Source organism: Eretmochelys imbricata, chromosome 1 (assembly GCF_965152235.1).
Source record: "Eretmochelys imbricata isolate rEreImb1 chromosome 1, rEreImb1.hap1, whole genome shotgun sequence".
Lineage (NCBI taxonomy): Eukaryota > Metazoa > Chordata > Testudines > Cheloniidae > Eretmochelys > Eretmochelys imbricata.
Window position 1 is genome coordinate 248,098,198 of NC_135572.1, and position 26,588 is coordinate 248,124,785.

Here is a 26,588-nt window from a genome sequence, read left to right on the forward strand (position 1 = left end):
TAAGTGCGGGACTGTGCACTTGTCCTTGTTGAACCTCACCAGATTTCTTTTGGCCCAGTCCTCCAATTTGTCTAGGTCGCTATGGATCCTATCCCTACCCTCCAGCATATCTACCTCTCCCCCTAGTTTAGTGTCATCTGCAAACTTGCTGAGGGTACAATCCATCCCATTATCAGGATCATTAATAAAGATGTTAAACAAAAACGGCCCCAGGACCAACCCATGGGGTACTCCGCTTGATACCAGCTGCCAACTAGACTTCAAGCCATTGATCACTACCTGTTGAGCCCGACAATCTAGCCAGCTTTCCATCCACCTTATAGTCCATTCATCCAATCCATACTACTTTAACTTGCTGGTACGAATATTGTGGTATCAAAACCTTTGCTAAAGTCAAGATATATCATGTCCACTGCTTTCCCCATATCCACAGAGCCAATTATCTCACCATAGAAGGAGGTTCCCAAGAAGCATCTCAAGGTGGAGGAGAATACTGAGGAGGCAAATCTAGAGAGAGTTCACTCTGGACACAGGTAGGAGGGCATATCTGGTGAACGTGTAAACAGAATCAAGTTGTACCCCTGCAGATATCTGCTATGGGGAGATCCTTCAGGGGGGCTATAAAAGTGGACTGTCACTCTATGAGGATGTAACCCCACCACTTCACAGTGGGTCAAGATACAACCCAAAACCTACTTTAACAGCCTTTAAGTGGATATTGGCTGTCCCTTATGCCTTTTGGAAAAATATACAGTGTGGGATAGGCCCTAAAGATCTTAGTCCTATCAAGGTAGAAGGTGAGGGCCCTCCTAATGTCTATTGTATAAACACTAGCCTCCTTTGTCGAGGCACAGAAAATTGAAAAACGAATCTCTTGGATGACATGAAATTCCAATGAGGTTTTAGGCAGGAAATGAGATGAAGGTACAGCATGACCCCGTCACAGTAGAAGGCAGCATACGATGGGTCTGCCACGAATGCCTTGAGTTCTCCCATTCTTCTTGCTAAGGTAATGGCAACTAGTTATGAAGTCCGGAGAGAGAGGTGAGGTAGACATCAGGTCAAACAGGGGGAGGGGGTATTCCTCAAGGCACTGAGGACCAGATTAAAGGTCCCATGGACAAGAGATGCTCCTGACAGGGGAAATAAACTGTATAAACCCTTCAGGCATACTCAAACTGAGCTCACTGACACAACTTGGCCTTAAAGACACAACAGGTAACATAGGGTCCTTGGGAGTGGAGCTTCTGAGGCTTGTAAAGAGCAGTGAAAACACCAGGAATGGAAGTGTTTCCACTTTTGCTGGTAAGTCTTACAAGCAGTAAGTTCTTTTATCTAGCAGGAAAATGCCTGAAAATTGGCTGAGCAATTTAATTCTATGCCTGAGAACCCCATCTAGGAGCCAAGACTTCAGGTTCAGAGACTAAAGGTTGGGATGAGTTAGAGAGCTGGAGCTCTTTGATAGGAGATCCTCCCTGAGAGGAAGGCAGAGAAACATTGCCACAGAGAGATGAAGTAGATCCGAGTACTACTGAGAAGCTAGTCTCAGCCATGAGGGTCTGGATCACCTTCTAGGGGGCTCCGCAGAGCTAGCGTAGAGATAGCATAGATCTAATGTTGTCCTAGTGTCTTTAAAGGAGTGGAGCAAGGAGTCTTTGTGGCCACTGAAGAGCTTGGGCTCTTCAAATGGGAGGTCATCCATAGTATTTTGCACCTCCCTCAGGAGACCAGGACACTTGCTACATAACTACTGTGAAGCAGGGTCAGCAACCGGATGGGAGAAATACACCATTATCTTGGTCAGAATGTAATTTTTTGCCTGCCTGTTTTCAAGTAGACAGAATAGTGGCAGGTGCCTGCTACAGAATATATGCTGGTTATAACAGGACCTCATCGATGGGTATAGTGATCTTACTCTGGTGTGTGATACGTAAAATGTCCACTAGGGAACACTGAGACTCCTGGACCTCCTCCAAAGGCATCTGAAGGGATTCACATGGACATTTCATTAAGTCCTGGAAGGCCCTAATGTCATCTGCACAGGAGGGCGGTGGTGGTATTACCACATCACCACAGGAGGACGCTGACTTAGCTAAAAGGGTCGACCGTTCTTCAGTCAATGGGTCTCTCTCCTCTTAGGTCTTTGGGTCTCCTCGGATACCATGGGAACATGCAGTACTGGGAAGCAATCTTGTGGCTGTTGCAGTACTAGCAGGCGTTCTTGTTGGTGTTTCTTTCAGGCTTGTACGCTATAAAACTGATCACCATAATGCATTCAGGAGTTCCAATAGGCCCACTGCAGAACTGGATAGGAGAAGGGTCACTGAGGCGTCTGCTGGAAAGGCCTCCTCAGGGTATGTCTCCAGAGAAGAAGGGTGTTACAGTGCTAAAATAGAGCCCTGTATGGAAACCTCCAAGTGTCATCCCCCAAGTAGAATGGGGAGGCTTTGGGCATTAGTACTGGTACCAGAGGCAGTGGATCAGATCCTGTTCTTGTGCATAAAGGTTCAGTCACCAACATGGGCAGCAGGTTTGTATAATTTTTGGTGGTGCCCATTACAGGTCCAAGTCCTGCACCCCCCACACACACCTGCCTTGTAAGCCGATACATATATTTTTAAAAATAATGTAAAAATGGATTGGAAACAGTAAGCATTTAACAGTTTTCCTGTATTTCACAATATCACTATTGTAAGAAAAATTTATTTAACTAAGAATATCAACTTTATTAATACTCTTTTGAATACACAAACAACCAGGCACTCTTGGATCAATAACTCTCAAAAACAAATACTTCCTAAAATTAAAACAAATGTAGCCCCTTCTTTTGCGATGTTCTTTACGAGGCAGCAAACACTCTTCATCGCTGTTCGGTTCTTGAAATGAGGTCATCCAGGAGACTTGCAATGTCTAATTCAGAGGTAGAATTCTTATGCATGTGCAGAAATGCCAAGTGATTTAGATGTTCTTGGCCCATTGTCATTCACAAATAATTTTTCAGTCTGTGGAGGCAACTGAATGATCGTTCAACGGTGAAGGTTGTAGTCAGAATTGTGTAGAATAATTTCAGGAGAATTGTAACTTCTGACATGTCACTCAAGTCTTCGTTTTGTTTCAGAAATTGCTTCACTTCGCTCACCGAATTAAGCTGGCAATTTCTCAATCTGGAAATACCACTCAACATTTCTAAATGAAGAGATGGCCGCTTCATGTTAATGTCACCATGGAAAGCTTCACTTATTGGGACAATGTCTTGTTTCGAGCCATTTGCTGCATCAATTATAGGCTTCTCCAATTTTACTGCGAAAGTAAAGCTTTCTGTTGAAAACCTCTGTTCAATGGCAAACTTTGCAAGCATCAATGATACCGACATATATTTGAAGAAAATACTCTTTGGGGTCACTGAAGGTGTAAGGAAGGCTTCCATGGTGAGCCATATTGGTGGCTTGCATTTTCTCAGGTGTGTAGGATCATCTAAATAAAGATTTCTTGCCTTCTCTACTGTTGATTCCCAGAAGTGACTGTATGATGAGTCGGTGCGCTTTCCATCACTTCATCTTGGCCTTGTAGTTGTGGAGCAGTGATTTAATGCTACTGATCCTGAGAGTTCATCTTTTTGGGCACAATGGTCATAAAGAAGGCTCCCCTTCATTCTGAAACTCTCTGAATGCTGCCATACGCTTTGATAACTCCCTGAAGGCATTGAGATCTTTCACCATCGAAAACATATCACAACATTCTGGAATATTATGTAGGGTACCCTGCGTGGCAAGGTTAAGGGAATGTGCAGCATAGTGCACAAATTCCGCTCTTGGCTCTCAATCCTTCACTCTGGCTTTGGACACCAGTTAATTTGCCAGATGCATTACTGGCTCCGTCATAACACTGTCCCCAATAATCAGAAAAGTGCTAATCACACCAGAGAAACGTATCTTCCACAATTTTGAAAAGAGAAGCAGCATCCTTCACATTAGTTTGGCAAAACCCAATAAACTCTCCATAAATCTCACAGTCTTCACTAGAAAAGAACCTTAAAGAAAAACTGACTTATTCTTTTCTTGACAAATCGGTAGTCTCATCCATTACAATGGCGTAAAACTTTGAAGCCTTTATCTTTTGCACAATTTGTCTTAGCGCCATCATTTTGATGATTTCGTTAATAACCTCATGTGACAGCCACTTGTATTTTGTGCGACTAAGCCACTGTCTCAGTTCTTCTGAATCTGTACTGCGTAGCAACAAGAGCTGCATCAAATTTGCATCACTCTCATTATGTCCACATAATGTTATTCCTTGTTGAGCTAGGTACTGAACACTGTTAAAGATTTTGTGCAGTGCATTCCTAGCTGATTGTGATTGTTTTCTGTAACTGGCCGACATTAGCGCAGAAACATTTACCTGCGATTGCAGAGCATCATACTTCATTACCGCTTCTTTGTGACAGAATGATTTTTTGTGTGATGTAAAACCACGCAATGTGTCTCCAATCTTGAAATCAGGACGAAATAAACTTTGGTTTGGCCTTCGTAGAAAATATTAAGATCTGCAACAGTTTTTGCAGACTGAGCAAAAAGCTCTAATTCATTATTGAACTCCAACCACGTAAATCTTGATAGCCAAGATTGCTGAAAACTCCTTTTCTTATCTTGTAGATTTGCTGCATCTTTCTTTTGTATAATTTCAGTTTGAAAGCTGGGTGTTGAACTCAGGCCATCACTTGATGAATTACACTTTTCTTCTTTTCCTCTGGGTAATTTTATTAAGAATGTATCCATTGTTGATTATTACTGGTCCTACAAATCAAGAATTTGTTGCTGAGATAAAATGAAGCTACAATGCTCCTGCGCCACAAGATTACAAGGGCCAATTAAAAGTGGAAAGTCAGAATCAGCATTCGCCTGCTTCAATACATTATATTTTCTTGTACCTGTATACAACCAATTATATACTTTAAAGAGTGTAAAATAATCAAGTATTGTGCTAAACACAATCATACCCCAAACTGACCACCAAATTTAAGTTGCGTGTTTTTCCCCTCAGGTGAGGGCTCTGGGGATGTGGGGTTCACGGTGCAGGATGGGGCTCAGGGTTGGGGCTGAGGGTTAGGGTGCAGAAAGGCGGCCCCAGGGTTAGGACCAGAGAGGACCCCCTCAATATTCTCCCCGCCAGCAGCAGCGAGCTCCGGGGGAGGGGTCCCTTCCTCCTCCCCCCAGCAGCACACTCACCACTGTCACTGCACATGCTCCTAGGGTCTCTATCAGATCCAGGAAGTCCCCTCGCCTCCCCTGTAGTTGGTGCCGGGGGAGCGCTGCCATCACATGTGGCCTCCTCCCCTTCTGCTGCCCCTCACCATAGCCTCACTGCGGGTGGGGGGGACTGGGTTGCCCCTTGCCCAGTGTGGGGCAGGAGAGGTGACAGAGTGTCACAACACTCACCCAAGCCCCAGCTGCTCAGCTCAAGGAAGCCCACTCACCTCCCCTGTGGTGGGGGGGGTGCTGCCATCACATGTGGCCTCCTCCCCTGCTGCACCCTGCTGCCCTTCACCATAGCCTCACAGGGATGGGGCTGCCAGGACTGGTGGCTGCAGGCAGGGCAGCATGGATCACATGGTCGGACACTCACCCAAGCCCCAGCAGCTGCTCAGGTGAGGTCCAGACTGTCTCCCGGAAGCCCCCTCAGCGTCGTCTCCTGGTGGGTGCCGGGGCGGGGAGGGCTGCCAATCATGTGTGAGCCTCCTCCCCCTGCAGGTGCAGCAGTCTCCTAAGCCTGCCGCCGGAGCCACTCTTGTGTTGTAGGCAGCAGCGACTGCCAGCAGCAGCAAGGCAGCGGCAGGGCAGCCACACGCTTGAGGCAGGGATGCTCCGGGTCCTGGGGAAGGCACGTGGGGGCGGCAGGTGAGGGACGCTCAGGTGGAGGCACGCGGGGGCAGCAGACAGGGCCCGACTACGAACATTGGTGGAGCCAGGCCCCCCCGGTCCTGAATATTCCTGGAGCTCGGGCATCATGGACCCATACCACTCACTGCCCCTGGTCACCAACTGTAGAAGCAGCACTGGGGGAGGGGCTCTTACAGTACCCCTTAAGACAGGTGACTCCAGTTTCTCCAAGATGAGGCGATCCTCATGGCAAAGGAATCCAGAGAGTGCTGGTAGGCTACGACAGCAAACGGTAGGAGCCCGAGACGATAATGGTGATTGATGTAGGATTGGGGATGCGCATGCAGTACCAGAAAGGCAGACGAGATGACCTCTCTGTGCTCAGAGAGTTTATATCTCATGGAAGGCAGTCCTGGACAGGGAGCCAGGGGTCGGTCTGGCTGATATCAATGTTTCCAAGAGGATGTCCGTTCCAAAGCCCTTGAGATAGTCTTACAGTCCCTGGTTTTAGATGCACCTCGGTGACTAGAGGCATCAGACAGTACCAAAGCAGGTCTCTCTTGGTACTATGAAACTGAAGACCTCCTATCAAGATGACTTCTTAGGTGTTACCAAGGTTTTGGTACCAGTGTCAGCTGCAGACTCAGTTGTACCCATTATGGGAGGTGAGGTCTCCAGGTAGTTGGCTGTAAGAAGTGACTTTTCCTATTGGATACTCTCAAAAAAGGGGTGAGGGGCTTTTGTCTTTTAGAGGGCTTCATTTCTGAAACCTCCTCTGGAGCTCTGGAAGTCAACTGTGCAGCTTGAGCAATTGAGGCTGATGTATAGTGGGGGAGAAACAGACCCTACCAGAGCTAAGGAATGTTTCAAGAGGAGCTTCAGCCTAGCCTCTCTATCCTTGCAGAACCTGCCCTTAAATCCAGTGCATACTTTACACTTGGATGGGATGTGAGATTCTCCGAGACACCAGAGAGAGCTAGGGAGCCCATCGCTACAGGGAAGAGACCTGTGGTGGGTCTGGCAGGGCTCAGTTTTAGGCATAATCTGGGGAAGTGCCATAGGCCACAACAGGTGATACAAGAAATTCAGGGGCAGAAAGAAACGGAGGGGTGAGGGGCAAAAATTGTGTTCTAAGAGAACAAGAAAAAATAAAAAATATAAACTAGCTAAGTAAATAAAATAAACAAGAAAATGTGAAAGGCAGGAAGAAGATGCAAACAGCAGACACCACAACTGTTCCGTCTCAAGCTGCAGATGGTTGGGAAAGAACTGGAGCAGCCGCAGGTCCATGTATGTCCTTGCCTGGGAACACAAGGCACTGCTTTGCACAGGCACAGATCCTGCTATTTATAATCTCTGGTCAAGAACGTACAGATGCACACACATGCTACAATGGAGAATGCACATACTTGACGAATTGTAACAGTATAAGGTAAGGTTGCATCAACTGAAACAAACAGGGGGAGAGGGAGAAATCCACCAAACAAGCACAGACCTTCCAAAATTTCTTCATCAAGATGTTTTAGCTCCTCCTCAATTTCTGTCTTAAGCTTCTCTAGAACCTCTTTCTCCAGAGCTTGTGGTATTACAGACTGCTGGGGCCCTGAAACAAACCAGAGAAGTTGGTCAAAAGGTGCACTATCTGCCAGGAGAATTTAATGGTGGCCGATATAAAAATGTAAAAGTGAAAAGAATCTAGAATTTAGTTGCACAAAACAGAGTTCAACTTCCCACAGCAGCATGAAGTCTGACCTCTTTTTACATATTTTACAATGGAGCTTTATTACATGATCAATGTATAATCCATGTAACAGTCTATCTTACACACATGCAGAATACTCTATTTGGTTACAATAAGAATATGTAAAAAGTGTTTAACAAATTAATTAGTAAACAACTAAAAGGAAGGCCACAAACAGCAAATAGTGAACACTATTTTAAATCCAAAAATGAACTTAAGAGTAATTTTCAAAACCATCATAATCATAAACCAGAGGACGCAAATAAGCAATATGCAAATAAATACAGTCAGTCAAAACCATATCAAATTACACCAAATCAAAGCAGACAGCATCAGAAGTTACAACATTTATCAAGTCACATCTGTCTCCTCTAAATACAGAGAATAAATATAATTTGATATTATTTTGAACACTAAATTTTGCAGAACTACATACACAAAAAATCCAAGAAAGCTATCAACCAACGAAAGGCATCTCATTCTCCAGATACTGAAGAATCCCAAAATCTCTATTAGGCAGCCCTTTCATCTTTTGAGCTTTATGGTCTCCTGTTCATATAGGGTCTACAGGTCACAACAGATCATCTAATGCAAAGCTTCCAAAGTCTTGTTCTAGATATTCTAACAACTAAACCAAATTATTTCAGACATGTCAACACCACTTGTCTTCATTCAGAATGGTATAATATCCCAGGTGTTTGACTTATGATCCGGTAAAATCTAAACAGGTGAAAATACATTGAACATTCAAGGCTTTCAGAAACTGCTAACTGGATTTTAATCTAACTGCCCGGAAAGAGTTCACCTCTGGGCTGAGACAGAGCTCACAAAAATGCTGCTTAAATAGCTGCTCTTTGGGAAAAGGTACAAGCCACAAAGAACAGGTGCTTAGAAAGAACGTGCCACATAGAACTCTCAACACCTAGCCAACCTTTTTTCCTTCCCTTTCCCCCATTCTCAACCCTTTTCTTCTGGCTCCTTCCCAGAAACTTTCAAATAAGCCTTTATATTCCCATGTCCTAACAATCTCTGTTCCATCTAAGTACTGTCATATTTCCCCTGAGCTCACAAAGCCAACAGTCTACTCTTGTTTTCTCTACTTCTTTTCCTCCAGTTCTCTACAACGTACTCCAGTCCGGTCTGCATCCATTAACTCAAAAAACTGCTGACTCAAAAACTGCACAATAAGTAAACTCTTCCAGGCCAACTCTTAATTGTTTATCAGTCCTCATTTGTTCTAATCTCAGTTTCCTTCAACAGCATCAATAACTCTTCTCCACAAACTAGGCTTCTATGATTATGTTCTCCTGGTTCTTATCTCTCCTTACTACCCTCAGCATTCCATTAGATGCTCCACTCTGTCCCTCCAGGTTTCATCTTTGTCCCCTCCATGGTGATTTTATTCATGATCATTGTTTCCCACATTTCAGATATTTTAAAAAGCCTAGTAATATTCATTTGCATTGCTTCCAGTGACTTCTGCATTTGAAAAGTGAGCTGGAAGTGTTTTCCTAAATCAATCCAGCTGAGCCTGGGTAGGAACTTCAGAATTGTTTATATACATGCTATTCTCCAATTGTAGCTACCTGTGTGAAGCGCACTCACGCCAACTGAATGCATGAGTCAGCTGAAACGGTTTACAGTTCCTGGTGTGAACAGTTCGAAAATGCAGCAGATGGCCAGTCCCATTTCATTTTTCTCAGCCCCACAATTATGAAATTATCTCCACCTCTCAAACTATTTTACTTAGCTTCCCAAGTTCCTCTCAAACACTCTCCCTCTCAACCATAAATTCAAGAAAAGAGCTCTTCCTTATTTTGGATCATGAGCAGCCACACACTAATGCTTTATCAATTCCCTCAATATCCCCTCTTGGAATGGCTGAAGTACCACTTCACGATCAAGACCAACAAGTACATACACATACAGCCTCCTGTTTTAACATATGCCTCACCCTGCCCTGCTTGAAAGGAAGGCAGCAGCCTTTGTAGACAACGACCTGTTCTCATGTGACGAACGTGATGCTGATTGCACATGACAAGCTGTCATACTTGATAACAAGTCATGTGGAAAATGTGAGCAAGAGAAATCCCACTGCTGCCAGCGTACAAAAGAATTGTTTTGATAACTGATGCTGCAGTGTCAATGGTTTCCATCTCATCAACACCCTCAACTTTACAGCAGCAGATTCCAAAAGTATAAAAGAATTTAGCGGTTCCAGAGCATTAAAAAAAAACAAAAACAAAAAACACCTCTATCCCTCTGGCTCAGTGACTCCACAGGGAGCAAACACTGCAAAGATCAACGGACTCCAGCTCCCTGCAGTTCCATTCTCTTGATCCCCATCAATATAAAGAAACATGCCCAATTTCAGAGAACAGTTCAGTGCAAAATGAAGGTTCTTAAAAGAGAAGTACTCCTTTAAATAGTTTTCAAAGCTGTTCAAAAGTAACCAGAAGAAAAAGACTGCAGTATCAGCTTATGGGAAAATGGAAGTATCCTATGATGATCTCAAGTGACACCCTATGGCCAACCCGGAAGTGGCACTGATAGGGGCAAACTTAGCTTTCCAAGGATAAAAGGACAGGTCGCGCAATGCAGGCCCTTTATTGGCAAGTGGATCCTGTAGGGCCCTTCACTTCCCCACAGGCCAAAAGCACAAAGAACACAGTAATTTGTATCACAGCACTCCAGTTTGCATGAGTTAATTATAGGTGTGTGTGATGAATGTGCAAGTTTTTGTTAATAGATTTATGATCCACATGTATATCTCAGTTTATGTATTATACACAGAGTGTAGAAGAGAATGAGACATGCCAAGTGTCACATATTGTCTCTGGGATGAGACCAAATACTTTAACAAGCACTGGCTGGAATCACACATCAGAATGGAGAATGGGACAATGGGAGCCCCAGTAACTAACATTATCACTTAATGACGAGAAAGTCAAAGCAGGACAGAGGAGATATCAAAAAATTGGATTTTTTTTATTTAAAATTGGATTTTTTTTGATAAAATGCTCTTTGAGGAAAAAAACCTATTTAATTAAGATACATTATAGTTCAAAGATATCTCATCATGGAATAGGGATTATCAATTCTAATTCTATAGTATGAGACAATATATTCATATAATGTTTAAGAAAAGTTTTGTAAACGAGTTCCAATAATTCATTGATTAGGGACCCAATCTTATGGGGTTCCAGGGGCTTCTGTATAGATTAATCTTTCTATCTACCCAATGGGACTCAGTGCTCAGTCTAGAAGATACCATCAGAGATGCTTAGTTTTGTAGTTCTCGAACTCTGGATTTGTTCCTCCAGAGATAACACATTTGTTAACAGCAAAAATGTTTTAAAATAAATAAATAATATGTAGAGGTAAGAAATAACAGACCTCAACCCTACTGTCCCTCTGCAAATTTGTGTACACAGAGCCAATCCCTTACCTCTCTCTAAAAGTGCAAAGTTTCAAAAAGTTCAATGAATAGAAAATTGTTGGAGGCGGAATAGATCTAGACAAGGAGAAGTAGTCTAGAGATAAATGTGAGAAGTGAGGGACAGACAGTAGAAACCAAAGTGAAACTGTTTGAGCAGCATACTCCAGAAGTCTTGAGGTCTTTCTGAGTGCAGCCTTCATTGATTTGAGACCTACCATACCATTCTCTTACTAGAAGGGAAAACCTATAATGGCAGCAGGCTGTAAAAGAGACCCAAGTTTGGGAATATTTTAATGAAGTTCCTCTACCTGTAGATAAGATAGGCATGTGTGCAGAATGCAAACAGTGCAACAAAGAAATGCTAGGCCTGGTTGCCCAAATGAAACAACATCATGTGAAGTGTTCCTTCTCAGGAGGAAGCTGCCTTGAAGATGATGAAAGGAACATGTCTGAACATGCAGGATCATCAGGTTGGTAAACTTTTTTATTTCATACTTCTTTCTTAAGGACTGCCTGTCTTCCTTCTGGACTATTCTTGAATTCTCATGTTTGAGCAAAAAATATAGTTTTTACTCTACGGTACTGTCATTTTAGATGCAGTTGTGATAAAAAATAAATAGCTGAAATAGGCAGATCCTCCTTTTACAATTTCACCTTTAAAGTAGTACTGTCAGTGAATGCAATGAGTAATACTAAATGAGCAGTATGGTAATAATAATTAAACAACTGCATTGACTTATTTTGTTTAGGAGAATTCATCCTCAACATACAGGATTTTGAAGACTCTCCACCTTCAATATCACCATCATTTTCTATAGTTTCAGAGTTATCTACCAATGATAGTGTTTCAGTCACATCATATGTCACACACAGCCACAGTATATCACCTGTAGCAAAAAGAAAAAAAAATCTCCATCATCCAGAAACCACCACAGATAAGTTTGTGATAAGAACCAGCAGATTACACAAAGAGGTAATTGATGAAAAAATTGCCCTGTTTGTTTATGCAACAAACTCTCCTTTCCGTATGATTGAGAACCCACACTTCATTAACATGGTTCAGTCATTAAGACCAAGATACAGTCCACCCAACAGAGCAGATGTTGCAGGCAAATTGCTGGATAAAGTGTATGAAAGAGAAATTGAGCAGCGTGCAAAAGGTCTAGAGGGTGAAATTGTTAACCTGATTCTTGATGGGTGGAGCAATGTCCTCAATGATCCTGTTGTATATGCTTGTGTGACAACAGAAGAAGGGAATGTCTTCCTTACGGAAACAATTGATATATCAGGAAATGCACACACAGCAGAATACTTACAAGAAGTACCAGTAAAAGCTATAACAAACTGTGAAAAAAAATTCAAATGTCTAGCACGCAGCTTGGTCAAAGACAATGCTGCAAATGTATCCAAGATGAGAAGAAATTTAGAAGAGTGTCCCAAACTAACAACATCCAGTTGCAGTGCTCATTTGATGCACCTCTTTGCCAAAGACTTCAGTGTTCCAGAAATAAAGGCTAATGTTGCTGAAATTGCAAAATACTTCCCTAACACCCACTTTGCAGCAGCAGCTGCTCTGAAAAAAGTGGGAGGAACCAAGCTAACTTTCCCACAAGACGTGCAATGGAACTCAGTAGCGGACTGGTTTGAGCACTAGATCAAGAACTGGCCTAATCTGACGACAGTTTGTGAACAAAATCATGAAAAAATAGATGGCACTGTCACAGTCAAACTTCTCAACATTGGGCGTAAGAGAAATGTTGAACACATGCTGAGTACCCTGAAGCCTATTTCTGTAGCCTTGAACAAAACGCAGGAAAATAGCTGTTTTATTGCTGACACTGGTGAAATTTGGAAGGAACTGAGTGAGATATTAAAAAGAGAAATCGGCAATGACAGAGTTAAATTACAAGCATTAAAAAAACCAAATGGGACAAGCACTATCTCCAGCTCGCTTTCTTGCAAATATTCTCAATATTCAGTACCAGGGTCAAACCTTAACTGCTGAAGAAGAGGCGCTGGCTATGACATGGACATCCAGCAATCATCCCTCCATAATGCCAACTATAATAAACTTCAGAGCTAAGGGTGAACCATTCAAGAAATAGATGTTTGCTGATGTTTTAAAGAAAGTCACACCAGTGAACTGGTGGAAGTCACTTAAGCACTTGGATTCAGAGACTGTTGAAGTGATCATCTCACTTTTAAGAGCAGTAGCTTCTTTTGCCAGTGTAGAAAGAATATTTTCTTCCTTTGGACTAATTCATTCCAAATTGAGAAATCTTTTGGGGCCTGAAAAAGCAGAAAAGCTTGTTTTTCTTTTTCAGATTATGAACCAATAGGAAAATGAAGGTGACAACGACCGAGTTAGCTGCAAAAGCCAATATTTTAAGTTTCTCATTTTGACCTGGCTGACATAGTCTATTTAATTTTTTTTTTTAATTTCAGTTAACTATTTTAGTTAAACAATTTTAACAAAAACAAACCTGATTTTAAAAAACTTGAATGTTTAACTAAATTCAAAAATTCATATGACTGTTTTGTTAAAATATTAGATGTTTGTTGTTGAAGAAAAAAATCCAGAATACATAATAATGTTGTTTTAGTTAAATAAAACAATTTAAATGTCTGCCTGGTGATGTTCTCCTCATAACAGAGCACGGCAAGAAAATCCTCCAATTATTAATGATTAACCTGTTGAATTGGAGATAGTTCTCCTCCCAATGACTTCATAAATATCTGCTTCAATTACCTTTGGTAAATGAAATAACCAGACAATCATTCATTTTCTGATATAGCTGTAAAACTAATCTGAAGAGTTTTCAAAATAAATCACTTTAAAAATGTACAGTGTGTACCTTCTAAAAAGGAAACCTACATCTATCACTGAGTTGTGAAGAATATGTATTAAGGTTATAACAACCACCAAGAATGCACTTTTATGTAGATATCCATGATTAAATCAAGTCTTCCTGAGTAGTGATTTAAATCAAATTGATTTAAATCAAATCCACCCTGAAACAGGGTGAGCATGTGAACAGAGAGGCCATAGCAAAGACAAAACGATAACATGTACAGACTGTCTTAAGGCTGCTGCTGAGAACTCAGGAGTAGAGCTGAGCAAATTCATTTTTTCAATCTGATTGCAATTCTGAAAAATAAAAACAAATTGTTTTGGGTTGAACCAAAAACATTTTTTTTCAGTGAACTGAAAAAGTCAAATATCATCAGGAGGAGGAGGAGCAGTTTCCTTCTAATCTTTCGATCAGCGGTTAGGGTACTCTCCTGGGACATAGGAAACCCAGAGTCACTTCCCTGCTCTGCCTGATTTACAGAAGGGACTTGAACTTGGGTCTCCCACAATGCAAGAGAGTGTGTCCTAGCCATTGGGATGATCTGGTAAAGGTCTTTCTCACTCTCTTGTTGAGAGACCAAAGTTCATATCCCCGCTCCAATTACTATTGATTATTTATAAAATGTGGAATAGCTTCAACAGGACAGATTGAGATAGACCCACAACAGATATCCCATCTTGGAGCTATCGCTTCTGCCTACGGAATCTGATTTGAACCTGTTTTTTACCACGCTAACCTAAGGACACTGTATTCCAGTTGACTAATAAATGCTACCTTGCTTTGAAAAGGCCTCTGGGTATTGCTGCAAAAAACTTATTGAGTACACTGCTCCCTAATAAGGCAAAGTTTTCAGGAGTCTGATTTCATTTGGGCTGCAGCAAGGCACGGTATGAAACAAGGATGCTGGAGCTCAAAGGCTCATTCAAGTAATCTTTGAGGTCATGTGGTCTCCCCTTGTGAAGAGTGTGGATGCTTGAAGTCTGGCACATCAAAGGGGATACTCCCAGGAAACTGTTTAAAGGTTGCCCTCTTGTTGCTATAGTAGATATGGTTTTCTTCCTTCTTCAAGATCAGTAGGCTAAAGTTGATGTAACTGCTGCTTTTTAAGCCAAAGCAACAGCAACCATACAGTCAACACTTCATAAATAATGCACGAATGGCTCTATACACCATAAAATAAAAGGTATGTCAAGCTAAGTGTTAGCCGTATTCAGAGATGAGCTGCCAAAATCTTAACAACGGGTTCCCTCTTCACCCCACAAGGGAGTCGTTGCCCACCCCCACCCCCTGGGACTCCTTCCCCATCCAACCCACCGTATTCCTTGACACCCCCCCTCCCGGACCCCTGTCCCATCCACCCCCTCCCCTGTCCCCTGACTGCCAGAACCAGGCAGGAGGGTCTCATGGGCCACTGTAGTGGGTGCCCACCTCGCCCCTAAGAGCCAGAGGCACCTGCCAGGGGGCGACGTGGGGAGTCCCAGAGGTGCTTACCTGGGGCAGCTCCCAGGAAGCATCTGGCAGGTCCCTCTGGCTCCTAGGGGCGGTGGAGTGTAGCTGGGGGGGTGGGGAGCAGGAGAGCGGCTGCTCCCCCACTGATCACATTTTGAAAGTGGCACTTTAGGCGCAGACTCCCTGGGTGCTCCGGGGCTAGAGTACCCACTGGGAAAATTTGGTGGGCGCAGAGCATCCACTGGGAGCTCCCCACCCTGCACCCGGCCCCAGATCACCTCACCTCCGCTCCGCCTCCTCTGCTGAACATGCTTCCCCGCTCTGCTTCTATGCCCCCCCCCCCCCCCCGGCTTCCCATGAATCAGCTGTTCGGCGGGAAGCCTGGGAGGGCTGAGAAGCAGGCCACGGCTTCCTGCTCAAGCCGAGGTGAGCTGGGGCAGGGAGCGGTTCCCCTGCACACACACCCCCCCCCGGTTACCTGCTGCAGCGCAGGTGGCCCTCCTTGCGCCCCAGCTCACCTCCGCCTCCCTGGGCCTGAGCGGGAAGCCATGGCCTGCTTCTCAGCCTGCGCCAGCTTCCCACGCATACAGCTGATTCGCAGGAAGCCGGGGGTGGGGGTGGGGGGAGCAGAGAAGCAGAGCGGGGTGGCGCTTCTGAAGAGTGAAAGTTCTCACTCCTTACCATTGGGGGATCCCAAGCAACTCCTTTCCATTTGCATTTAGTGGCTCTCATACCACACATAATATAAATAATAATCATAATGATCAAGCAGATGGAATGCCATACATTTGTACTGTATGAGCTGCCTGTTAAGCAACAAGAAATGGAAAACTGTTACAAGCACAGAAAACAGTAAAGGAGACACCAAGAGTGAGATAAGAAAAGAAGAGGATGGAGAGGAGATATGAAGGTAGGGTGAGGTTATGTAGGGCCTTAAAAGTGAGAAAATGGAGCTTGAATTATATATCAGCTTGAATTATATAACTGATGACAAGCAATGGGATTCTGAACAGGTAAAAAGGAAAACAACATCGGCAGAGCAGGAGAAGAAGTTGACTTTCGCAGTGGCATATGAACAGATAGGAAGGTGGGGATGTGGAGAAAAAGAGTAATGATGGCAAGAGATTACCAGTGTTTGTCTGTTTGCTGAAGGAAAGGAGGCAGGTTTAAAGCAGTGGGGATGGAAAGAACAAATTTTGAAAGTATTGCTGTCCTAGAACAACAAAGAGCATGTCTGAGACAACATCCCTCTGCAGCATAAGCAAACTTGTCTATGTTCTCTAAATAGCAGACTTGTTAGTTAGTTATCTTTGCTCAGAAGCTCTGTGTTCTACTAGCTTTCGATGTCAGTTGAATACAAAAACTTGTACTGATATTTTGCTCTTAATTCCGTTTCAGTATTGATCTTTAATTAAATGCTTATGGGATTCTCCATTTCCTCCCCACTTTTAAACAACTCAGATCTGTTTATGCAAACATAGAAAATAATTTTGAGTTACAGAGAAATACTGATTCCTCTTGGAATATTGTGTTCTAGTAATGAAAATGTCTATTTCAAATAGTGGCTTTGTTCTTACCCAATGTGCGTTTATTGAAACAAAATGTAGTTATCGCAGATTAGGAAATGGCATGGTCACACCTCCTGTGATAGTCAAATAACCCATGCTTTCCCACAAATAGCTTTATGAAACAGATAAATCATAGATGCGACAATGCATGGGTGTCTTGGTACTCAGGTGCCTGTCCTTTGACAGAGCAGGAGATGAAATTACACTGACACCCAAGTACAAACAGATAATTTTTTTGGTTTTAATAAACTAATTGTACAGACTGAAGTATGAACTTAGTGCCACAGAGATATTCGCAATTTTCAAAAATACTTTGACACTACATCCTTGATTTCTCTACTTTTTGCAAATCCTGATAGATAACCTCCGTAATTCTGATTCAGTACTTGTGTATTTCTACATGCTAGTTAAAGGAAAAAAAGTTTTAAGGATTTCCCTCCCCTAGTAACTTGATTTGAATATGTGCTGAAATACAAGAGCTACTAGCATCAGAGACATTAAAAATGGGCAATCCTGAATCATGACAAAGAATTTAACAAAAATACTGGCTGGCCAATTGCAGTCCATGTTCTCAGTTCTTGTGAATGCAGGTCAAACTGTATTAAGGATAGACAAATGTCAGACAATATTCAGAGAGTACTTGGAATCATCCATAATTGCAGATTTAAACAAGATCCAATTCCTTTGTTATCACTTGATGCAGAGAAAACTTTTGATGGAGTGAAACTTTCTGTTTCAAGTCTAGCCCCAAAGGGACATTACTGGCCCGCAGTTCCTTACATGGATAACTGTTCTTTACACCAGCCCCAAGGCAGCTGCACAAGATAATGGGGTTAAATCTCCCACTTGAATTACACAGAGGAACAACTAGGCCGGGTTGTGCATTGTCTCCTTTACCACTGGCCATGGAGCCTTCTGCACAGAGGATAAGGAACAATGACTACCACAGGAATAAAACTGACAGGAACACATCAGAAAGTAGCTTTATATACAGATGATGTAGCATTTTTATCTAAACAAAATATGACCCTAAAATTAGTATCTGAACAAATCCAGGACTTTGGGAAAGCATCTGGATTTAAAGTAAATTATGCTAAATCAAATGCTAACTATAAATCTGCCAGACTCTGAGAAGTCATTCCTCCAGAAGTCATTTGGGTGCAAATGGGCAACAAATTCTATAAAATACCTGGGAACTCACATCTCAAACAACCTAGAAGAGCTCTATGATTTAAATGTCAAATCACTACTTCAGAAAATAAAGATTTGGAGAGGTGGGGAAGAATGCAATTTCTTGATTGGGAAGAAAAGCCACAGTCAAAATAAATATTTTGCCAAGGATATCTTTCTTGTTTCAGAATCTTTCTGTAATCATTCCAGACTAAAACCCTAGCAGGAACACACAGAGGATGTTAGAATTTATACAGAATAAGAAAAGACCAAGGGTGCAAATACTTTGTACAGACCCATTAAAAAGAGTTGACTGACTAGCTGTTCAAAATATTCTATGGTACTATCAAGCCAGCCAGCTCAAAGTAGTAGTAGACTGACGGGAGATTTAACCCAGCCAAACACTGGGTCTTTATTCAACAAGAAAACTGTGTCTGTGCAACATTGCTAGGATACCATGGATTAATAAAAAATATCACACCCTCCAGAAATTACCTCACATTCTTTACTAAAGGATAATCTATAGGTTTGGGATAGAACTACAGATGAGAAATTATTTTTCCTCCTCCTCCAATGTCATGCATTGTAAAAAATCCAGATCTTAACCAAATTAATGAACCAGAGAGCTTTAAAAACTGGGAGAGCCATGGAATACAAATGGTTGGTCAGCTAGTCAAGAAAAACTTTTCTAATTTATTTAGAGACTAAAACTAACTTTAACCTGCCCACTCTCCATACCAGTGCTTTCAAGTTAGGCATTGTTTCTCAGCTTTCTAGAAAAACTGTTTTATACAGAAAACTAACTTTAATAGAAGCAGTGAAGTCTAGTCAATTAGGAAACAAAAACGTAACTAACTAATATCAATTTTTACAGACAACTTTCTGCACAAAAAAAAATGTCTACAGACGACATGATGGGAAAAGGATCTGGACAGACAAATTACTCCAGAGGAATGGGTTCTGATCTGGAAAAGAGGACCAGAAACCTCAGTCTGTGGCACAATAAAAGAAAATGTCTAAGATACTGCCTTAATGGTACCTCATACCAGTGAGGGTAAAAAAATATACTGTATATAGATTGAATGGGGATAAACGTTGGAGAAACTGTGGTGAAAGAGGAGATTTTATGTATATATGGTGCACATGTCCAGTCATTAGAGAGTACTGAGATGCAATTCATAACCAAACACTTCAGGTTGTGGGATATTTCTTACTAAATGATCCTTTGGTAATCCTGCTGTGGCTTTCTAATGGAAATGATCACACAAAAGGAAATCAATCTCATCTGCTAATAGCTGCTATGCTACTGATAGCGTCTCACTGGAAAAAGAAAAAAGTCCAACTATAACAGAATAGTTCAAAATAACATGAGAGAGAGTTATTATGGAAAAATTAATGAACCAATTACATACCCAGCAAAAGAAACAGAGACTAGATATTTAAATATTTGGTTACCATTTACTGAAAAAAAGTCAAAGTACATTCACGTGCAAGAAACTCCAGCGTGTCCAATTTTTTTGGAATATTAATATTTGATATTTCTGGTCTGCTAAATGTGTGTAATCAGAGATTTCACTTAAAAAAAATCAACCTGTCATAGATGATGTAATGATACTCACTGTAATATAAAAAGAACTGATGAGGTGAGCTGTAGCTCACAAAAGCTTATGCTCAAATAAATTGGTTAGTCTCTAAGGTGCCACAAGTACTCCTTTTCTTTTTGCGAATACAGACTAATACAGCTGCTACTCTGAACCTGTCACTCTAATATAGTAACACCCTGTCAAATCTGATGACTACAGTTTTACATAATTTCTCTTTAAACAAATGCTCACTATTGTAATGATTATTGTTTTGTTTCTGATATTTACATGGCAAGGATTTGTAAACCTGTTAATACTTCCTAAATAAATAACTAGTAAAAAAGGGGACAACCCACCAAAACATATGAGATATTTATACATAATTTATTGTTATATGTTGAATGTTTGGCACTAAAGAATAAGGGAAGACACAGTAATTGGCCTATGCTATTTATAATCTACATTAGAGGAGTACACTGTTCAAGCACTGCTTATTTCCCCTATTCCTTCCTCTTCCCCAAATGGTAGGTTAACAGTGAAAGTCTTCGTGGAAGAATTATTTTAAAAAATAAGGTATCTGAAGGAAGAGAGTGTAGCCCTTTAATACACAAGTGGGGAGAATGATCCAAATACTAGTATTAGAGGTAAATAGGCTCCCTGCATTATTTGCTATAACTTCTGTTGTCTTGCTATACAGTTCAGAACAGTTCTACTTACCAGAAAAGAACAAAATACAATTTAAAAAACATAATTCAGTTCCATAATGATGTCAGATTGTTAACCCTGAAAACTAAAATTATATCCACAAAGCAAGAGAAATAGTCTATGGCAGTCGTGGCTTCCTTTAGACTGCACCCACTTCCAGTATGCCTAAGATCTGCTCTGGAGGAACTGTGTCCATGATCCATGCAATGCTTGACTTCTCTAACCTGGTCTACACTAGCATTTTGCTGGAAGTATCCCACCACCGTACTACTGCTGACTGCAGCTACAGCGGAAGCACTAAGATAAACAGGGCACAAGTGTGTATACCACAGCGTTGTCTAAACCCACTGCAAGCAAGGCTAGAATTAAGACAGTGATTTTAAAAAGTCTGATACCTGTTTAACCCAGCCCCAGTGGATAAAGCATGAGTGGGAGATTGCCCAAAAAATGCGACTGCAGAAAAAGTCTCAGGAGCGGCAACAAGCATGACATCAAGAATATATCTTCTGAGGAATCATAGAATATCAGGGTTGGAAGGGACCTCAGGAGGTCATCTAGTCCAACCCCCTGCTCAAAGCAGGACCAATCCCCAACTAAATAGGGACCTGACCTTAAAAACTTCTAAGGAAGGAGATTCCACCACCTCCCTAAGTAACGCATTCCAGTGTTTCACCACCCTCCTAGTGAAAAACTTTTTCCTAATATCCAATCTAAACCTCCCCCACTGCAACTTGAGACCATTACTCTTTGTTCTGTCATCTGCTACCACTGAGAACAGTCTAGATCCATCGTCTTTGGAACCCCCTTTCAGGTAGTTGAAAGCAGCTATCAGATCCCCCCTCATTCTTCTCTTCCGCAGACTAAACAATCCCAGTTCCCTCAGCCTCTCCTCATAAGTCATGTGTTCCAATCCCCTAATCATTTTTGTTGCCCTCCGCTGGACGTTTTCCAATTTTTCCACATCCTTCTTGTAGTGTGGGGCCCAAAACTGGACACAGTACTCCAGATGAGGCCTCACCAATGTCGAATAGAGGGGAACGATCACGTCCCTGCTGGCAATGCTCCTACTTTTACATCCCAAAATGCCATTGGCCTTCTTGGCAACAAGGGCACACTGTTGACTCATATCCAGGTTCTCATCCACTGTAACCCCTAGGTCCTTTTATGCAGAACTGCTGCCTAGCCATTCGGTCCCTAGTCTGTAGTGGTGCATGGGATTCTTCTGCCCTAAGTGCAGGACTCTGCACTTGTCCTTGTTGAACTTCATCAGATTTCTTTTGGGCCCAATCCTCTAATTTGTCTAGGTCCCTCTGTACCCTATCCCTACCCTCCAGCGTATCTACCTCTCTTCCCAGTTTAGTGTCATCTGCAAACTTGCTGAGGGTGCAATCCACATCATCCTCCAGATCATTTATGAAGATATTGAACAAAACCGGCCCAGGACCAACCCTTGGGGCACTCCACTTGATACCAGCTGCCAACTAGACATGGAGCCATTGATCACTACCTGTTGAGCCCGACAGTCTAGCTAACTTTCTATCCACCTTATAGTCCATTCATCCAACCCATACTTCTTTAACTTGCTGGCAAGAATACTGTGGGAGACCATGTCAAAAGCTTTGCTAACGTCAAGGAACAATACTGAGCTATACTGAGACCACCTATGTGTTTCATATATGACAAACAACACGGTGATAATAAGTTTTAGTCACTATGGACTCAGCTGAAATTAAACCAGTGAACTAGATGTGAACTGCTTTGTTTCTACCTCCAGGTCTTCATGTTATTTTAAAAATGAACATATCAGATGAGATACACATGTCTAGCTGCCGCTTTTTGCACTTTTTACATACATACAAGACAGATTTCTCAATTCTACAGTTAATTGATAAAGCAACCACACATGTAAATACAATGTTACCTGGAGTCGAGGGAGGATGTTGCTCTTGTGGCTTCTCCTGTGACAAGAGCCCCAGGTAGCTGAGAACAACATATTTTGTTTCATAGTGAAATCCTACAGGCACAGCAGTAGAGGACGCCATTGGATTGACTTGCAATGCTCCACAGGGTTAATGGTGCACGTAGTTTTCCTTCTGGCTAAGAGGGTAAGACAGACTGAAAGAGAGAAGATTAATTTTTTTTGTAAGGAAGAGCAGAAATCCACACTCCCTATTACAGTAAGAGCAATCACGCCCCAAGATTCTGCTGAAGACTCTTAAGAGTTTCCATCTCAATACCCTACGGCAAATTTATAATTGCTGTTTCCATTTGCTTTAGGGTGAAGCTTTGCCTAACAACGCCTCAGTCCAAGACAACTTTTCTTTCCTTTCTTTTCCACTCCAGTATCATCCAAAAATATATGGCTCGATTAAAATGGAAAAGGAGATGGTGGGCACTCTCTTACATGCCTCAGACTGGAGAAACTTTTGTTTATAAAGGAAGACAGTTAACTGGAAAACTAGGCTTAACAGAGTTAAAAACATGTTTGTTTCTACACATACATGAATTCAGCTCACATTTTTGTGGCTTTCTAATCACTTGCCATACAAAGTAGGAAATCGCAAATTTCCTATTTTCATAAATGTTCTTCTCTTTCCCTGTTGCTGCGTGACAGACCAGCATAAACAGAGAAAACTGATTATAGTGGAACTGCAAATCTGGGAACCTACAAAGTGCTGTTAAGTGCAGAAAAACTACCAGAAAGATTTTTCTCTCTAATCTCTCATTTATAGTAATCTTTGTTCATGCTTTTAACAATAGATAAATTTTCAAATTGTGGTTTTTAAGCCAATAGTATTGTGACGCAGCAGGGAGCGGGGAAGTGCCAACCTGATAGCAGATGTGCTGTCCCGGAGAGGGGGCCCTGAACTTCCCCAGGTCACTGGTCAGAGTGACCCCGCTCAGTTCAGTCTCGAAGGGGGGAGAGATGTGATGCAGCAGGGAGGGGGGAGTGTTGACTTGGGAATGTGGCAGGGGAGTTTCAATGGGAGATCTGAGAGCCTGTAACCTGAGCCAGTAGGGGGAGGTAACACCTCTGCCCAGGAATGTGAACAGAGGCTGCAGGAGAGAGCCCGCCAAGGGGGGGGTTTAGTTTCAGTTTGGTGCTGGGTGGTGGAACGCAGGGAACCCCAGGGCTGGGGTCTAAGTTCCCTGCTTCCCCAGAAGGACTTGACTGAGGGGTCCTGGTTGTACCCACAAGCTCTGTTTTAGACTGTGTTCCTGTTGTCCAATAAACCTTTTGTTTTACTGGCTGGCTGAGAGTCTCAGTGAATCCCACGAAGAAGGATGCAGGGCCTGGACTCCCCCACACTCCGTGACAAGTATACCTCTAAATTTAAAACTGTATAGTTTGCTACTGCTTAGTTAGGGCCTTTACATAGGGTCTGAGAAGTTTACTTGCCAGTAATTAATAAGATAGTTTCACTTTGCTGTCTTGTCTCACACATTAGTTAGAAACTGACAGAACCTTGGCCTGTTTCACTGCTGCCTGTAGTGCAGCCATGAAGTTCACGGGATTTGTGAATTTCATGTTGCAGCTGCAATGTTCCCTTTGGATACAATATCAGGAAACTGTGGGGGAGTAAGGGTGGAGAGAGAGAGAGAGAGAGCTCTCCTCTCCCCAATCCTTACTTTCCAGGGAACAGCTGAATTTTTTGTTGTTTCTGCTGCTTCTCATAAGATTCCAGCACTGGTGCTGCTCACACCTTATTGCACAATTGAACTGACAGTGGTCATCTCTCATTCACTTTAGTGTTCCAACAGCAACACCACATGGTTAACAGAGGAAAGGAATTCCACATCCTTTACAGATGTCTCCCTCTGCAGGTGTGAGGGTATCTCCCTGACTAGCAGCAAGTTATGAGACTGAATTTCTCAGCCAGGCGCTTTCCCTTGATGAAACAGAGATCCAAATATCTTCAATATAAACATCTGGCTGATCAACTTTTCCATTCCGACTACTTTTATGTATTTCACTTTATAAACGTTCAAATGAGAGAAAAATGAAAAAACGTACAGTCAAGAGAGCTTAAGTATGACAGCTGAGAAAGAGTAGCAAAGAAAAAATAACCAGATCTCAAATGGAAATCACAGAAAAGAAAAGGCAGATTTTAAAAAGTTTTAGACTATTAGTGTCTATTTACTTAATTAAAACAAAGTGTGGATAACTATTTCCAATGGGAATCTAGTCAAGCACAAGGAAGCCAACCACAATGGTCAGGGAATTCAAGATCAATTTTAAAGTTTAAAAGCTCTCAATTGCTTCAAATAGTTATTTCCAAACTATAAGTAGTGCATGTTTTGCCGCTAGAGTGGACATCTAATGATGAAGCTGACAGTACACTCCAAAGATGATGGAGGCTACAGAAACAGTTATTTGATGGGTTCTGAATAGTTCTATCACTGTCAGGACTAGTGACAATTACCTTTAGCTAAAAAACAGCACCAAATGTAATAGTATAAATCTGGTTAGATTTATAGTAATGAAATATTGTGAAAAACAGAGCACTACTTTAGGAGCCTTTTAGGCCATTCCTACTGTTTAAATTTCAGAATGTCTTGTGATCAGTATGGACAATGCATTACAAGGCCATAAGTACAATCCGTCCGGCAAACGATGCCTTTAAAAGAAAAAATCTCATTTGGACACAAAAGGAGACATTAGAAGTAACTTCTAAACCTTCTTATTATTGCAAAGGCATTCAAATAGCTCGCTGGAGCAACCAAATTGTGGAAGAGAAGCAAAAAAAAGTTACACTGCTATAGAGCTGTTTTGAGGTGATATGGAAAGGATAATGAACTTGTCAATAAAAGGTGCAAAAGGAAGAGAGTCAGTGGGGAAGCAGTTAAACCATTCCTTTTGATCTTTAATACTTTCAAACTCATTTAGTAGTAAAAGCAGTGTGGAGATCACTTTCATTTAGACTATACTCCGGGAAGCCCTGCCTCTTCTTGCTTATTTCAGAATGCCTGGAATATTCCCCATGGTTGGCTCCTCTGCTGCAGATATGACTGCAGCTGCAATTCATACACAAGACTAATGGCGAGATACTTCTGAATAATGGCATCTCTTGCCTCACATTAATCATCTTACATTCATATAGCACCTTTCATCCCCAAGTGCTTTATAGACAACACTGTAAACAATGCTACATCCAGCACTAACAGTTTCTGGGGTGGAACAGAAGCTGTTACACAACAACATTACTACACATTATGAGAAGAAGAGCACCACAGCTAATTAAAACTTCAAAGGAAATTTAGGTAGGCAGAGCATACTTTCATGAGATGGGTTAAACCTTGTTATGGTTTGAATTAAAACCGCATTTCCCAACACGTTATGCAGCTTTTGTTCAATACTGTTTCACAGAACATCCCAGGTTCCCACCATTTCCTGCAGCATTTACATGGTTCCTTGGAGGTCTTTGGTATGGAAATTGAACTGCGCAGGATTGTGATTATCTTACACAAGCTGAAAAAATTTCAAATGGTATCTCGAGGAATCCAAGCACTGTACTATATATCATCTAAGAACAATTTTTAACAGAGAATGAGGCACTATCCTTAGATGAGATATCTGAGCCAGAAACCTATAGAAAGGAAGAGAGCACACCAATACACAAAGAATGGGACTCCACGGTGGTACAGGGATCCTCATACAACACTTAAGCCTAATTCAAGAGAATTTCAGTACATGCTCAGCATCTCTGAAAAATCAAGTCATGGGCTGTTTGGAAAAAGAGGTTAAAATGTTTCCCTGGGGAGAGGATGAAAGAAAGAACAAGCCACATATAAAAGATGTTGGGAGCTCCAAAACTACAGAGATGACAGCATAAGAACCTGTATAGACGAACGAACAGTAAGAGTCCTCAGCTTTGCTGAAAAAACATCAGTGACAAACTTCAGAATCCAAGAGGTGGCACTTCAGTTATTGGTTTTTGTGGAAGAAGGGCCTACAATACAATAATGTGATTACTCATTGATCATAGGTTTCAGAGTAACAGCCGTGTTAGTCTGTATTTGCAAAAAGAAAAGGAGTACTTGTGGCACCTTAGAGACTAACCAATTTATTTGAGCATAAGCTTTCGTGAGCTACAGATCACTTCATCGGATGCATACTGTGGAAAATACAGAAGATGTTTTTATACACACAGACCATGAAAAAATGGGTGTTTATCACTACAAAAGGTTCTCTCTCCCCCCACCC

General features: G+C 41.9%; 1 protein-coding gene across 5 annotated transcripts in view; it reads right to left on the minus strand.

Moving 5' to 3' along the window:
- BCL2L13 (BCL2 like 13) overlaps positions 1-26,588 on the minus strand; it is a 112,531-nt gene that overhangs the window by 78,652 nt on the left and 7,291 nt on the right. For all 5 annotated transcript variants that reach the window (XM_077827117.1, XM_077827126.1, XM_077827107.1 and 2 more), the window contains 2 exons: positions 22,305-22,498; positions 7,372-7,479 (listed from right to left, as the gene is read on the minus strand). In XM_077827117.1, coding sequence (XP_077683243.1) covers positions 7,372-7,479; positions 22,305-22,425 — 229 coding nt within the window. In that variant the 5' untranslated portion in view covers positions 22,426-22,498. The remainder of the gene's footprint in view (positions 1-7,371; positions 7,480-22,304; positions 22,499-26,588) is intronic.